We start from the raw sequence: 16,042 nt of genomic DNA on the forward strand, positions 1-16,042 counted from the left end.
TGTATACGTACTATTTAACATATAATATATATAAATATTATATATATATATATATATATATATATATATATATATTGTTGTGGGGGTGTATGAATCTCCATCTACATGGGCTCACACAATCCGAGGCATATGCTCGACAAATGAAAATGGCTATGCATATCTTCCTCTACCAATATACCACAATAATGGTGTTCCGGCAAGCCAACACTGTGTGGTTGCTTGCCTGTAAAGGTCTCACACTGCCATCGAGTTCCTCGTATAAATACCCTCACAACCCCAAGAGCTGGCTCCATCCCACCCACTCCTATCTCTGTGCTCTGTTGTGCTTGCAGCCTCCTCTTCTTTCTCTGCCTCTCTCCCATGGCTTCCGTTGAGGTGAGAGCCAATATCCTCCTCATCCATCTCTTACTTAGCATGAATTATTAGGTTGCATGGATCCTTAAACAAAGATCGGAATGATATACTTGATTTTTCATAGGTGATTTCTCTCATGTTGAAAACTACATATTATTATAAAGGGTATACAGTAGCAGAGGCGATTTAACACAAAAGTTTTTCTACGTGATGGGATTCTGATCCTTCCATCTAGCCAAACTCTACGACGTGCATGCCATTTAGATCTTGTGATCACGCTGAATTCGTTTAATCTAAAGACAATAAGTTGACAGAGAGCGATCGACGACTTTGAAGCTTGATCTATGGTGACGACTCTGTGATGCATGCAGGTGGAATCAGCTCCAGTTGTCGAGGTGCCAGTAGAAGCCCCCGCCACCCCTGCCGAAGCGGAAGACGGGGCACCGCCTGCCGTGGAAGAGGTGGTTGAGACCGAAGCCGCAGCCGAACCTGCAGAAGAGCCCAAAGAAGAAGCCCCGGCGGCAACGGAACCACCAGCAGCGGAACCCACAGCAGAGGTCGCTCCGGAGCCTGAGGAGAAGCCCGTCGAAGAGCCTTCGGCAGTCGAGGTGGCGGAGGCGGCGGTGGAGGCCGAGCCAGCTGTCGCCGAGCCCACAGAAGAAGCTAAGCCGGAGGCCGAGCCCGAGATCGCCGCACCTGCAGCCGAGGAATCGTCTGAACCCGCCGTAGAAGAGCCGAAAGCCGTGGAGGAGCCACCGGCTGCTGTGGAGGAGGTGAAGGCCGAGGAAGCGGCAGAAGAGAAGGCCGAGTAGAATGCTGCTTCGGTCGCGATCATTTTGGATGCTATCAAGGTTCACAATAAGAGATTAAGGATTAAAGCCTACTACTATTATCCTAATATTAAGGAGAGTGTGAGGCTATTTGGGTCTGCTGGATCATGAGAAGTATATATAGTGCTGGTGTCTTCGCCATGCCTTTTCCAGTTTGTGTTGTAGTTCCTTGATTACTCCCTGGCTGTTTTACTATATACTGTCCTGTGAGTTTAATATCAAGGTGTTTTATTCGATCTCTCAATTACTCTCTTTATTTGGTTAATGCAGGTTTAAGGTGTCCGTTATTTTTTTATATGATATATATATATATATATATATATATATATATATATATATATATATATATATATATATATATATATATATATATATATATATATATATATAATGTTGCTTACAGTGATCAGACCTGATGCAAGTAGTTATTAACTATCCAAAAAGGCAAAAAAGGAAGAGGAAAGAAAGTAATAATTCAAGAACTCATGCGTCGGTGGACTAAGGAAAGGGGGTGTTGAGTACCTTGCAAAAGCATAAGGATCAAAAGAAGGAGAGAGGGAGAGAGCGGAAAAGAGTATCCTGCCACCCGAAAGCACAACCTATCTCTTGAGCAGGTCTTTGGACTAAAGGAGACGGTGTCTCTTTCTTTCTTTGATTTGTCATCTCACTTGATGCACGAAGGAAGTTGATTGAGTGTCAAGGAATTAATGAATTCGATAACATGCGATAGGAGAAGATGACATTTTCAATAAATAAGAATTACATTATATATAATTCTAAGAATACTAATTTGTATAATTTCATAACAAAATTTTACTAGATTGTCAACCTCACTATCATGGTTGGTGTTTGTAATTTCATATATCGATAGGGCTCGGATCAATAAGGTGTCAAACTATGTCAATGTATCAATTATCACTATAACAATACATATTGAGTCTCGGAAAAAATATAAGAAAGATTAGAATAAAAGCAAAAATGGTTTAGTATAAAATATGTACCACATCTTACAGGATTGATCCTTGTATTGTATAAGATTTATACCACTTGATACAAGTTCGATACTAAATGTGTCATCTGATTTACACCAGTTCATATATCGATTACCTATCGAATCAATAAATTATGTTGGTATCATCCAATACGATATGGCATGTAAACATTGATTATAGTAAGTAAACATGAAAAACCTCAAAGTAGGTTTATTACCTTCAATTAATCCTTCAATTTATATCAGAACAAGAATTTGGTTTCATGTCAACTGTGGGGCCGGAATGTTTCAACTCCACTTGAATCATCAGCGAGGAATTCAGTAGCTGTTGTAATCACATCAAATATTTAAGTTAGGAATTGATTTTCTTTCCTTACTTGTTATTATAATTTAAGGAAATCTTAATCTACTTCCTTGTTTGTTGATATGAATTAAGGAAATAACTAGTAATTATTCCAAATATGATGATATCATATTTGTTAGTATATTAAATGGAAATAATTTATATTAAATAAATATGAAAATTAAAATTTATTTCCCTTAATAGAGGCTCACCTCCTCCTATTTAAAGGGGAGAGATCTCTCTCCTTCGTTCCTCACCTAGTTGAGCCTAGCAGCGGGAGGAACGAGGAGTTACACCCTGTTGACAAGAGAACGAGGAGTCACACCCTATTGACAAGAGGTAGGTTTCCCTACCTTTCTTAAAAGTTTTAGCTTTTATTTTGATTCTTTAAATGTTGAAAGTTTTATAGTTTGAAAAATGTGCATCAATTCTTTAAATGTTAATTTTTTGTATTAAAATAATCAGTTAAAGTTTTCATAATATTATTTGACCCATGATTAAGGTTTTTATTGTAGAACTAAATATGTTAAAAAGGTATATGTTTTATATGATATATTTTCTATATTACAGTTTATCTTTAATCTTATCTGGATTAAAATCTTGTTAGACTAGAATATGTTATCTAAAATCCCTTTTTGATATTCCTTCATCTGAAATTTAAAATATATTATTCTGAATGATTTAAAATATGACTAGAATATGTTGAAATTTTATGTGTTGAAAACATGATTTTTATTTGAATTTAGAAAGCTATTTCCTTATGTTAAAACTTATCTCCTAGTCCCTCTTTTAATGTCTTATGATTTCTAGTCAAATTGAGAATGTTATTTCTTTGTATTAAAACTTTTCTCCTCATCTATCTTTTAATGCATTATTATGTTTTCATATATGTTGTTAATGGGTATATGCTATGACTAGTCCATGGGCCAAGGCTGGGACAGTTTTATGTAATGCATGCTCAATCATGTATAATGCACATGACCAATAGATGGACTGGCTCAATCTAGCCCAATATTATTGTTGAACTTGAGCTCAAATATTGATTGAATTAAACTATACTTGATTAGTCTAGATCAATTCAGGGTGATTCCGAATTGATTGACTTATTCAAGTTAGTTTAACCTAAATTGAACTTAATCTAATCTAAATTATACTAGTCTAGGGTGGTTCCAGACCAGTTAAATAAGGATTAGAGATCAGTTCAGTTAGGCTCTAGTAAATCGAGTTCAATTGAATCGATTAAACTAGAGTTCAAGTCAATTGAGGGTTAATTTATATTATTTGATATTGATGATTTTTGAAAGAGATGTTTTAAATATGTTATTTCATCCCGAAATGGATATGACTAGTGTGAGATTATATTCCTGCCAAGAGCAGGTAGGGCGATTCCCTTCGGGGATTAGCGGGCCGGCGGCTGGGCGGTTCCTCCATCCGCTGTTGGGAGGAACGTGTCCCCACTTTGGCGGGTGTGGGACACCACTCCATCCGCTGTTGGGAGTGTGATATGAGTTTGCCTCCATCCGCTGTTGGGAGAACACAAACTCATCCCGTATGATAAAGCCTCTCCATCCGCTGTTGGGGGAGTGCTCCTTCGGGTACTTGATATACGCCAATGGGATGATTGATTGAATTTTGATCATATATTTATTTTGATTTGACTTTTGGGGTTCCTACTCAGCATTGCTGAATTTTCTTTGTTTTTGATTTTCAGAGCAGCCTCCCTCTAGTACTAAATCGGATTCCAATAGAGAGCGAACCTTCCTCTACCGCTAGGTAGAGCCACTTGGATGACTCTTGAAGTTAACTTTTCTATTTGTAATTTGATGAATAAATGAATTGTAATAAATGGTTATAGATGATGAATAAAGTGATGTTTATTTATTTGGCCTGTGTGAAAAAATATATATATATATATAAAAATCCAGGATGTGACAGCTGTTCTTCCCATAAAACTCTTTTCTTATATATTTTATGCATGTTTAATTCCCTTCGAGCTTCACGTCTGGTAAACATAGAAGGCACAAACGTCGAAGGAAGGTCTCCAGTTACATTGACCTGGAACACACATCGTTCGCATAGCTAAGCTGACCCAGTTGCTGAAGAGAAGCCAAGAAAGCCAGTGCTGTTCTAATGATCGATGCTTCCCTCTCCTTCGTTCTTATGCCTTTGTTTACGTGTCGCCGACATCCTCGTTCCTCCTTGCTTTCACGCATGCCTCAAAGACCCACCTTATTCTCCCCAACACGTAGGGCGTACAAGAAGCAGCATCCAAATCCTCATGAAGAACAGCTAATACATCTGCTAATCTCCGATAACTCCAACCCAAACCCATCAAATCAGCCTACTCACAACCCACTCACCCAATCAAATTAACTCAGAGTTAACGGGCTATTAATCGTGTGATCAAGCTTATTTGAGTCATTAGAAACTTCGCTATATGTATACATATATATATATGTATATATATGCACCAATGCAGCAGCTGTACTCCCAGCATTGCAGCAATGGGGTTTCTCAGGACAGCCGCCATGGCCATACTGCTGCTGTCGATGACTTTCGAGGGCGGCGAAGCCGTCTGCAACATGACACAGGAAGGTTTCGATGCGTGCAAGCCTTCGGTGACGCCGCCGAATCCACCGCCGCCGTCGGTGGCGTGCTGCAAGGCCCTCGCCAACGCAGACTTGCCGTGCCTCTGCTCCTACAAGAACTCGCCGCTGCTGCCCGCGCTGGGAATCGACCCCGGCCTGGCCATGACGCTGCCTCCAAAGTGCAACCTCAAATTACCAGCAAATTGTTGATGGAGGTGGCGAGGTTCAGTCATTGGGATGATGTGCTTATCATCAGATGTCGATTACTCCTTCGTGATATCAAGTGCATGGAATAAGCAGTGTCATGCATCGTCGACTGGTGCATCCAGCAGTAGCTGTCTAGCTGTTGAAAGTGCGATATTGTGTGCACAAGTATCAAAGTTCATGCAAATAATCTCCTGTTTCTTTACTAGATCGAAGCAATGGATTATACATGATTAATGGTTTGAAATTGTGTGTGAAATTAGCTAGCAGATTGCAGATCTGGATCTGCTCATCTTCTTCAACATTCTCGGTGGGCAATACAAACGTGCTCACGTGCGGCAGTCATCGACCTCTCTATTCCTCTTCCGCCGTCAGACCATTAGAAAAGCTTACACCATATAAACTATATTTTGGTCGTGATTAGATCTGCCCGTGATCTCCTAAGACTGCCGATCTTAACTCACAGGCTCAATTCAATCTGCGTTTGATATCGTGTTCTAAAGTTGAAATCGATGGGTGAGACAGAATTTATTCATTTGTCTCCTTGATTTCGAGTAATACGATCAAACAGTGTAGTTCATGCCAACTTGCATCAAGTTCTTGTTGGGTATCTGAAGGTCGACGAGCCCCTGCCGGAAGTTTCTCCGCAAGAAATCATAGACGTAGTCGACGACCACCTTCTTCACCAAGCTGGAATTCTTGCTCGCCCTGACCTCGCTGTGACCCAGCAAGTAGACGACTCCTGCGGCGCAGGAGCGTTCCAAGAACCTGATCTCCTCCTCTGCCTCTACCTTCTCTCGGCAGCCTCCCTCCATGGCTTCCACCCGAATAAAAGACTTGAGCTGCGCCATGAGCAGGCACTCGAAGACCTCGCAGCCGACTCGCCGATCCCGGTAGCCATACCTCACGATGCACCTGTACATCCCGTGATCCTCCGGACCAACTCTGCGAAGCAAGAAGCGCTCCTCTGCCGGCACGTTGCTCACCGGCAAGTACTTGACGGAGACGAAAACGAGCACCGAGTGCATGGCGGGGAGGTTGGTGAGGAAGTGGCGGAATATTGCGGGGATGCCTTGCGTCAGCTCGGTGTAGAGAAGGCCGACGCCGGGAACCCGAGCGACGCCGAGGTTGGAACCAAGCCCACTCAAGTACTCTGCAGACACCTTCTGTTCCACTTCGAATGCGTGGCGCTTGCTTTGGACGTAGTGCCACACATACATGACGAAGAAGAGCAGCGCTGCAAGTGTCAGTGGAAGATAGCCTCCTTCACTGAACTTGTAGAGCACCGATGAGAAGTACAGGAGCTCAAAGGAGAAGACCACGAGAACAAACATCGCTATAAGGACAACGCTTGTCTGCCATATCATCAGCATAATTAGGATGAGAAGAGAGGAGGTGATGATCATCACCGCGACCACCGCGATCCCTGTGGCGCGCGGAAGCAGCAGTTAGTCCACGGCAGATCAAGAACAGACGGGCAAAAAGCATTACCGTAGGCGTTCCCGATCTTGGACGTCTCTCTGAAGGAGGCTGTGACCATGAAGCAGGCGAACATGAGAAGGAAATTTATCTCGGGAATGTAAACCTGCCCTCCGTGCTTGTGAGAGGTGTGGACGACGCGGACTCGAGGGAAGCAACCCAAGGCCATCGACTGCTTCACGATGGCAAATGTGGCCGAGATCATCGCCTGGCTCGCAATTATGGAAGCCAGGACGGCGATTACGAACATGGGCCAGTACACAGACTCTGCAAGCAGCAAAATAAGAATTCGAACCAATGCAACTCATGATCACAAATCTGCTTACAGTCTTCTTTGAATGGAAGCTCACCTGGAGTAGACTTGTAGAAGGCATCAGCCACATGGTCAGGAAAGTTAGACAGGTATGCAGCTTGTCCCAAATAAGCACAGAGTAAGCAGGGGTAAACCAATCCAGTGAATGCAACCTAGCAACAATTTATAAGATTGAAAGGGAGGCTTCTTATGAGTTTGGAATTTGAGGTACGAATAGGGTGAAGTACCTGAATTGCTCTCACTGAGAAGTGTCCCAGATCAGCAAACATAGCTTCTGTTCCTGTGATGCAGAGAACAACTCCTCCCAGGGAGATCCATGCCTCTTTCGGATTCCTCTTCAAGTAGGAGCTTATGTAGATGGGGTTGAAGGCCCTCACCACTGTGGAGTCATGGCGGATCAAGTTGGAGATTCCAATGATTCCTATGAACAAGCACCAGAAGAGGATTGCCGGAGCAAATGTGTAGCCCACTTTGTCAGTCCCAAACCTTTGAACGGAGAAGAGAAGCACCAGCACAGCCACTGATATCAGCGCTACTACATCTAGTATTCCATCGACCAAAACAGTGCTAATTAGCTGACCTTCAAAGTTCCGTCAACATCAAGTAGCTCTCCGAAGTGTATAATCTTTACCTTTGCTCAGTGCTGCATCCATTTTCTTGATTCCATCTACTGCTGATAGAACTGCGTCGTCAGATTTCTCCCAACAGTCAGGAGCAAGACAAATCTCCATCTGATAAGAAAGGCAGCAACAAAGAGAGTTGACTGATCAGACCTGAGATGCAAGGAGTTAGAATTCCATCTCCGACGACCATGCAAGTCCCGAAAAGGGTCAGAGAGAGAAGGATAGTCTTAGCCCAACTGCTGTTCTCCAACGCCTCTTTAATCTTCTTCGCTCGTTTCGGATTCTTGCTCGGGAACTTCGCCGTGCAAGCAGAGAGTTCATCGTCCTCTGCTTGCTGGTTAGGGATTGCACTCACCTTGGCATGCCTACATATCAGCGAGTACATGGCGAAAGTCCCCCCTGTCATTTGCAGAGACACAGAACGATGCACATGAACTCGTATTCACGGTTGGATCCATAAATATAGGCAGGAAAATCCACCACCTTCTCCATTGTCGTTAGCCCGGAGGACGATGAACACATATTTGATGAGGGGAAGGAGAGTCAGCGAGTAGATGATGAGCGAGAGAGCTCCGACGATGTCGTGTTTGCTCGGCACCCGGTCGGAGAATGTGCTGGCAAACACGTACAGCGGCGACGTTCCGATGTCTCCATACACCACTCCGATGCTCTGAAAAGCCAGCTGCATTACTGCAGCTGACGAAAGAACCTGCAATGTTTAGAACCAGAACTAATTAGCCATGAAACAGAGCAAGGACATGAGAATTCCAATGCATCAAACACCTAAGCAAACTAGATGGAAAACGATATCAAATATGGGAAAGCACTACACATTCAAGTTATATGGCCGTAGAATTAACAGACGAGACAGAGAAACGTAGAACCTCATGCTTACTTTAGAGGCACCGCGCATCACAGAGATCTTGCCAGCCTCCAGCTCAAGCGAATCCATCCTGTTCAAGTTCTTTGTGACAGTCTGCTGTGCTTCTTCTACTCCCTCTCCATCCTCTCTTTCTTGCTCCTCTTCCTTGCTCACCATGTCATCTATATGGACAGAAACCTCTTCGGCTATCACCTCCATTGAGGAAACTCGACCAATGCGTGGCAGCAGGAGGTGCCTGCATTGGCCTTATATGTAGGAGGCGACGGCCTTCAGCTGACCACGGGGACTGATGGGCTACGTGTGAGTTGGTATTGGGATCTGAGTTTGCTTGGCCGACGCGTGTGAGCGGGGGAGGTGCGGACGAGGGGAGGTTGCGACCTCGGCCGAGGCAGCGGACTCGGTGGTGGACTCCATCCCATGAAGGTTTCCCGAATTAGGTCCCATGTAATAATGGCGGAGACGTTTCGTCACCTGCTTAGCTTTTCTTCTGCGATGAATCCAAATGAGTACGTACGTATCTCACCTTTTGTACGAGTAGAAGATTACAGCATAAAGACTCTATACGATGCAAATTATTCAGCTCGTCTTAAGATTCTACTGCAACATAGACTGAAAGAATCCAAAGATTATACGCCCATATCAGCGATATGTAGTGAAAGACTCAGACTCCACAATCTACTGACTTAGATAAATAATTTGTACTAAGTGAATAAAAATTATAATTGATTTGTAAAAGATCCAGATGCCATCTCCCCACCATATGCATAGCACCAAATGATAATACATTAACGATACATGGTTGTTATCTCAATGTCATATGGATAGTAAATTACCTTAATTGTTATGTGGATGTCATCTCAACATCATGTGACTATCACATTAATGTTGCATGATAATATATTCGATGTCATGTGGTTATCACCTCAACATCATGTAGTTATCACCTAACTGCCACGTGAGTCGTTGACACATGATTAACATGTGATCGATACACAATTGACACATGAATAATCGCCCATTGTAATCGACATCGAATCGAAAACTAAGTTAATTAAGATCAATGCCTTCAGGATTGGACTAGTGTGGTGTTAATTAAGATCAAACTATAATAGATATAGAAAGAACGAAAAGAATCAAATTCTATACAAATACTATCGTTAACAACAGGTTATCATTTTGTAGACAAACAATCAATATAAACCAATTAGGTGCTAAATAAATTCCATATGCCCAAGCAATTGTGGTAAGATTTCCATTTATTCACGGCAACAGTACTATGCTAAAAACCTTTCTATCGAGCAAATGTTTCAAGCAACGAAACCTAAAACTAAAGAATCATATGATCAAGTCCTCAAACTAATGCCTAACTCCTTCAATTCTTTCTGTCATAACCTAAGACGAAAGCAACCATCAGTTTCCTAAACCAAATTAGAAATATCACCCATGAGCAAGCCGCTGAAATCATCATTGTCGAACATGTCATCTTCTTCTTCCCACATTTATCTTCCTCCTCCTTCTTCTTCTTCCTTCTTGTTCAACATCATCAACATGATCTTTCTACGAACAAGATGAACGGAAGTACTTGTAAGTGTCCCCGGGTGGTATTTGTAGAGGTCCACTTCTTGGATTACATTGCTGGGGTGTCGTTCTGCCTTGTCCTTCAATGTGAGATACACGATGAGCTCTTCGTCTTTGGGAGTAAACCTAATCCCAGGAGGATAAGGCTCATACACGTAGTCATCATAATACCGGTCTTCCTCCATTACTGCTTTGGCGAAGCTTGCTCGGGGAGAGAGAGAGAGAGAGAGAGAGAGAGTATAGTCCTAGTAACTCTAAAACTCTTCTCGTGCTATATTATACGGCCACTTTTTCAAGTAAATTTACGGAGCAAAATTTGATCTTCAATCTGATGTTTCATCTACAACTACATCAATACGGCCTCGGCTCTCCTGCGGGAGGCGCCGACAAGAACACATTTACTCTGACATCAACAGCCATGGTTGTTTAACAAAGAGGGAGGGAGAAAAGAGAGCAAATACACTGTACGAAGAAAGAAAAGGTCAAACCCTACGAGGTGATGACAATGGAGAAATAGAGATCAGATGGCATGATGACAGAGGAACAGTACCCACAGTTGAATGAAAGTTAGTGGGTGTTGTTTGCAAGCAAAGATTGAAGGCGACGACGAGACCCAAAGCAGACAAAAGGGCCCTCTCGCCGGTTGCAGAGAGCATGCGGAAAAGTTACCAAATCAATCCACCAGATCTCAAAGGATATATAGACTTGGATTGCCAACAGGAAGGATCCCTCCGGAGTGAGTACCAAGTGGCAGCAGCGAACCTCTGATGGCACTGTCCTTGATAGGATTCCTGCTCCCATTTATCTGACGATCCCAACTTTATAGGATCCCAATTATGAGGGCAGAGGTGTCGTGTACCTCTCTCACTGCAAACTTCACCGTGAGAAGCCTGGACATCATAAAAAAGGAGCCTCACCTCACACAGTCTCTGAGGCCTGTGGCAGCATAAAGGATGAGGAAACAGCATTGCATTTAAGTATGTTTTGTCTGCTAGCCTCCCGGGCAGCAATGGCTGCACCAACCGAGATGGTGCCCATGCAACAAAATAAGACCCTTCCCTGCTTCTCTGTCTACCTCAAAATGGCCCCTATCCATGACCAAAAAGATAACCTAGAAGGCTAGCGTTTCAGAGCCTCCTCAGAAGCTCCACCACTGCTGGGGTCCTCGGTGCTGGAGTTGCTTGCACTGGTGGGGGGGTGGTGAGTGTGCTTCTTCCCTGAAGAGGAGCCCTTGCATGGCTGGACAGGGTATTTGAGGGCATTGAGCTCCAGCTTCCTGAGTGCAGCCTTCCCCAGGTCCACCCCACACATGTCTGAGAGCCTCACGAGGTAGAGCAGCACATCTGAGAGCTCCTCTCCCAGGTGCTGCTTCTCTTCCTCTCCCCATTCTGGCAGCCCCTTGGGCACCTCACCTTTCCATTGGAAGATCTCTGACAGTTCCCCGACCTCCCCCACCTGAAACCAACAACAAAACAAAACCAACAGCAGACAGAAATCTTCCGTTCAAACACTTGGTTCTTTTTCATCGAGAACAACAAAAGAAATGATCTCAAGACTCGGTTGTTTCTGAGGTCTTCCCCTTTCGCCTTGCCCAGGCATGTCTTCAGAAAGAACACCAAATTCATCCCTTACCATACATCGAAAGCATGTACAAGCAAAGGCACAAGGCGAAGGGGCCAGAACTCAACAAGGGCTGGTGTTTGACGTTAGAGTCTCATCAAGGAACAAAGCAGGGAAAAGAAGAGTAGGGAGGAGGAGGAAGTACCAGGGCCAGGAGGAGGTTCCTGGGGCTATGGAATGGTTCCCAGTCTCTCTCCCTCGCGAAGTCTGCCATCTTCTTCCTCAAACTCTCAAGAGTCACTTCCTCCTCTCCTGCCATGCCTCAGACGAGGTCGATGTGTGTGTTCCATCCACTCCTCTTGTCCCTTTTGTAGATGTCCTTTGCGGATGGAATAGACCAGGAAACCCAAATCACATGTTGGAATGGACTTATGGAGGATGACGAACCACATCATGTCCATGTGATCGTATCGTTGATTTATGGATACGATTAAGCAGACTAACAAGGGAAGGAAATAAAAGTCAGCGGAGGTAATCCCAAATGATTGGGATGATAGTCTTGAGCTGTTATCATTTAGCTATTTGCATCTCTTTCCAATCGAAGGGGGGAATTCTACTTGTAATGCACAACAAGCTTAGACTCGATTGGCTTGGAAGTACAAGTGATACAATAAGAACTTATCATGTAATGGCATCCCTAAACAAATTTATTCTGACCAGTGAAATGAACACACTTACATGAACAGATGTTCTAACCCATAAAATTTCTTGATCTCTTTTCTCATCCATTCAGATTTCTTGATCTCTTTACACTTCTTGGGCATGTGAGGATGAAATCCCTCATCAAAAACTTGATTAAAAAATTGGCAATCAAATCTCTTTCCAAGTGTATGTATTATATGTAAGGTCTTAAATGATCATGATTCTAAGGGATATGTATGGAGGTCACATTTTCTTTAATGATCAATGATCTAAAGTCGAACATTTCTCACTGTTTGGTTGCTATAATACTAGCTAGCAGCTAACTGATGAGATAAGAAAATTGGCAATCAAACCCTTGTGCTTTGGATAGTTAAACCTTTCACCATCAGCCACAATCTAAAAGGAAGAAGACAAATGTGTTCGTCTTAGCTCATTCTTCAAAGAATTAAATCGATTGTTTTTTCTTTCTTTCTTTCTTTCTTAAGAATATATGTAATTGGAGAATTCGTAAATCAAGTAATAATATACTCCGATCGCTGAATACATATCCCCAAAGGCTTAAGAATACAAAGATTAAACAACAAATTTTCACTTCAATTATTGGTTCAAAAAAAAAGAAGATAATGAATATTATTTTTTTCTCAAATCAAAATTTCAAGTCAATAAAATATATCATTAAGGAATATGGGTAAATCATCACTTTCACAAAGGACGATCAACACACACATAAGATGCCATAATAACTTAGAACCCAATCTCGCAGCATGTTTCATCAATGGATTTATTTGATGCTCAAATCAAAATGTAGCCAATTCGATCATTTCAATTAAGCATTTTTAGAAGTGAGATACATAATTGTTTATATTGACCTCAAAACATTGACTGCGCGTCCGACGTGACAATTGGATATTCGCATCTCTCTCTTTTTCTCCTATCAGTACCGAAACCACGTGATGTGTTCGATACGAAGCTTTTAAGCTGCTGCTACGTTTTCCAGAGAGATCCCGTCCCGACGGCGGCTCGCAGAGGCAAAAGCAGCAACCGAGGATGATACTGATGTAACGGTAGAACATGACATGTTCTGCGGCGAGGCGTTTGCTTGACGCGCAGGGCAAAAGATCAGAATGGACGCTGTGGGGCCTATCACCGAGCAGGTGGTGGGCAGTCTCCGAGGTAAGCAGCTCCGAGATGAAAGGACAAGTGGTGTTCGCGGGAAAGATGGATGGAGACGAGCGATTTTAGGCCGCGCGTCCGAATTCTCCACAGCTCGCAGCCGTGCCAGTTGCTTCTTAATCGGATCACCAGAACTTGATGAGCCAAGGAAACACAAGCAGTTGCAGAGTAGAACAAATGTTGTTTGAAGAGCAAGAAATGTGCTGTTAATTCCACTGAAGGAAGATAAGAAGGCAATCTTGATGGGTAAAAACAAGGATAAAACACAAATGAACTTGCCACATTATTCAGTCAACAGTAAAGAGTTCGATTTGATGTAAATGAATCACTTCCTTGCATTACTCCTTTATTAATGACTGTCTTCAACCTGTTCGATCATTTCACTGCTGCTGCTGCTGCTGAGACCTCCAATGCCTGGCGTTCTCGAACCCATTCTTGCAGTAATGGTAGTCCTCGATGGCCTTCTGGATCTCGGCCTGGGTGGTCATGACGAAGGGGCCATACTGCACGATGGGCTCGTTCAACGGCTGCCCGCCGATCAGGACAAACCGCAGGGGCTTCGCCGACCGGTTCCACACGCTGAGGCCGTCGCCGGGGCTCAGCACCAGCGTGTGGCGGCTGGTCGCAGGGGACGCCTTGGGGTCCCCGAACACGCCTTCCCCCTCCAAGATGTAGACGAAGGCGTTCCAGTCCTCGGGGACTCGCTGGTGAACCTGCGCGCCCGGCTGCAGCGTGAAGTCGAGATACATGGTCGGCGTCTGGGTGTAGACCGGTGAGCGCACCCCGAAGGATTCTCCGGCTATTATCCGGACGTCCACGCCGTCCTTCTCCACCCTGCTGATGTCCTTGCTCTGCAGCTCCTGGTACCTCGGCGCCATCCTTGGGACGGGATCAACAAGGTGAGCATGTCACAGCGAAGGCTATCAAAGGTCGAGAAAAAGGAGGAGGAGGTGACGTTACATCTTATCCTTGGAGGACAGGTTGATCCACAGCTGCAATCCTGTGTTTTCCCCTTCGTCAGCAGGCATCTCGGAGTGGATGATCCCTCTGCCAGCAGTCATCCACTGGAAGACGATGGAAGCATGAATCATGGTGATCCAGACCTGAACGTTGGATTACATGTCGGGTGAATTAATTACCTGCAAATCTCCTGCCCTGATGGTGCCTTTGTGCCCGGCGAAATCTTGGTGCGTGGAAGCTCCCTGGATTACATGATCACAGTCATACTGTTGGATTCTCTCCGATCAAAACACTTCCCTCTTACTCAATATCTCAGGCGAGAATCATTACCTGGAGCATGTAGGTAACAGTTTCGAAACCTGAGGAAGAGATCGTAACATGAGAAAGAGGAAGAAGCATTAAAGATCAATGAATGACCAAGATCGCTGACCTCTGTGAGGATGATCCGGGAATCCGGCAGGGGCAGAGACTGTGATGCCGAAGAGAAGAGGAGGTCAACGATAGAGAAGCCACGATCCATGATCAATGATCGGAGAAGAGCAATAGAAAGAAAGAGGAGATCAAGAGTCGAACCTGAGAACTCGTCCAGCATGAGGAAAGGATCCAGGTTCCGGAGTGCTCCGCTGGAGATCAAGAGTCCCAACAACACGGGCATGAGATCGATCACACGACACCTATACGGAGGATGGATCAGGAGATGTTACCTTCCTATGCTCCTCCTGACACTGGCACCGACGCCCTCTTGCTGCGACCTGGCAAGCACCTTCTTGGCCACATGCCTGGGCTTCTCAAAGCTGGGGGTCTCATGGTCGCCCATCTTGCTGCTGCTGCAGATGTTGTGATGGTTGCCGGGTGCGGCCTGGGATTTGAAGTGGCCGAAAACAGAGGAAGACCAAGGGATGCCGGCGACGACAGACGATTGGTTGGTTGGTGAAGATCTAAACGGGAGGTTGGAAAATATAGCAGAACAACGAACCGTCATGCGCATCGTCATGATCTAATGCGCACGTATCTGCCAGATCGTTTGCTGTCTCTCTGTCTCTCTCTCTCTCTTGTCAACTTTCCCTTGTGTTATTGGCCGCTCTCTTTTACCGCATGTTGGATCCCGCGTCAAGCTGTTCTAGAAAGGGGGGAGAGAGAGAGAGAGAGAGAGAGAGAGAGAGAGAGAGTTGGACTTCGTCTTACGGCAGAGAAGGAAGACTTTGGGGAACAGAGAGGGAAGTCGAGATGGAGCGTGATGCAGAGATGAAAGCCTGCTGATGTCGGACTCGTAATAATATCATGATGCGCCACACACCTGACGCCTCCACCCCAACCAAACCCCTTCCGTCGCAGGCCCGTATAGAATCTCACACGCAGCAAGTCTCGCATGTGAGATTTATATAGTGTTAATTTAATGGTAACCGAAAGCTTGCCTGGAGAAAAATAAGAGATGGTTATTAGGTTAACTTTTTCTTTTAT

The 16,042-nt window shown here is 44.3% G+C and overlaps 4 protein-coding genes across 4 annotated transcripts; 1 reads left to right on the forward strand and 3 right to left on the reverse strand.

Annotated features, from left to right (window-relative positions):
* The first annotated feature begins 217 nt into the window (after positions 1-217).
* On the forward strand, positions 218-1,428 carry LOC135650795 (induced stolen tip protein TUB8-like). The gene is made up of 2 exons (XM_065170394.1): positions 218-375; positions 726-1,428. Exons 1-2 carry the CDS (start codon positions 361-363, stop codon positions 1,164-1,166), a joined length of 456 nt encoding a protein of 151 aa, XP_065026466.1. The 5' UTR covers positions 218-360; the 3' UTR covers positions 1,167-1,428.
* Positions 1,429-5,781: 4,353 nt separating this feature from the next.
* LOC135651327 (potassium transporter 5-like) lies at positions 5,782-8,798 on the reverse strand. The gene is made up of 8 exons (XM_065171336.1): positions 8,621-8,798; positions 8,209-8,434; positions 7,876-8,124; positions 7,734-7,784; positions 7,330-7,643; positions 7,140-7,254; positions 6,802-7,056; positions 5,782-6,736 (listed from the first exon to the last, which is right to left on the reverse strand). The coding sequence occupies exons 1-8, from the start codon at positions 8,762-8,764 to the stop codon at positions 5,874-5,876; spliced, it is 2,217 nt and encodes a 738-aa protein (XP_065027408.1). The 5' UTR covers positions 8,765-8,798; the 3' UTR covers positions 5,782-5,873.
* Positions 8,799-10,666: 1,868 nt separating this feature from the next.
* LOC103968474 (uncharacterized) lies at positions 10,667-12,136 on the reverse strand. Its single transcript, XM_009381710.3, has 2 exons — positions 11,952-12,136; positions 10,667-11,641 (listed from the first exon to the last, which is right to left on the reverse strand). The coding sequence occupies exons 1-2, from the start codon at positions 12,063-12,065 to the stop codon at positions 11,306-11,308; spliced, it is 450 nt and encodes a 149-aa protein (XP_009379985.2). The 5' UTR covers positions 12,066-12,136; the 3' UTR covers positions 10,667-11,305.
* A 1,744-nt stretch (positions 12,137-13,880) lies between these two features.
* Positions 13,881-15,887, reverse strand: LOC135651800 (pirin-like protein). Its single transcript, XM_065172227.1, has 7 exons — positions 15,286-15,887; positions 15,155-15,204; positions 15,012-15,050; positions 14,912-14,940; positions 14,761-14,823; positions 14,582-14,685; positions 13,881-14,500 (listed from the first exon to the last, which is right to left on the reverse strand). The coding sequence occupies exons 1-7, from the start codon at positions 15,573-15,575 to the stop codon at positions 14,002-14,004; spliced, it is 1,074 nt and encodes a 357-aa protein (XP_065028299.1). The 5' UTR covers positions 15,576-15,887; the 3' UTR covers positions 13,881-14,001.
* Between the last annotated feature and the right edge of the window lie 155 nt (positions 15,888-16,042).

Source organism: Musa acuminata, chromosome BXJ3-10 (genome assembly GCF_036884655.1).
Source record: "Musa acuminata AAA Group cultivar baxijiao chromosome BXJ3-10, Cavendish_Baxijiao_AAA, whole genome shotgun sequence".
Classification (NCBI taxonomy): Eukaryota; Viridiplantae; Streptophyta; class Magnoliopsida; order Zingiberales; family Musaceae; genus Musa; species Musa acuminata.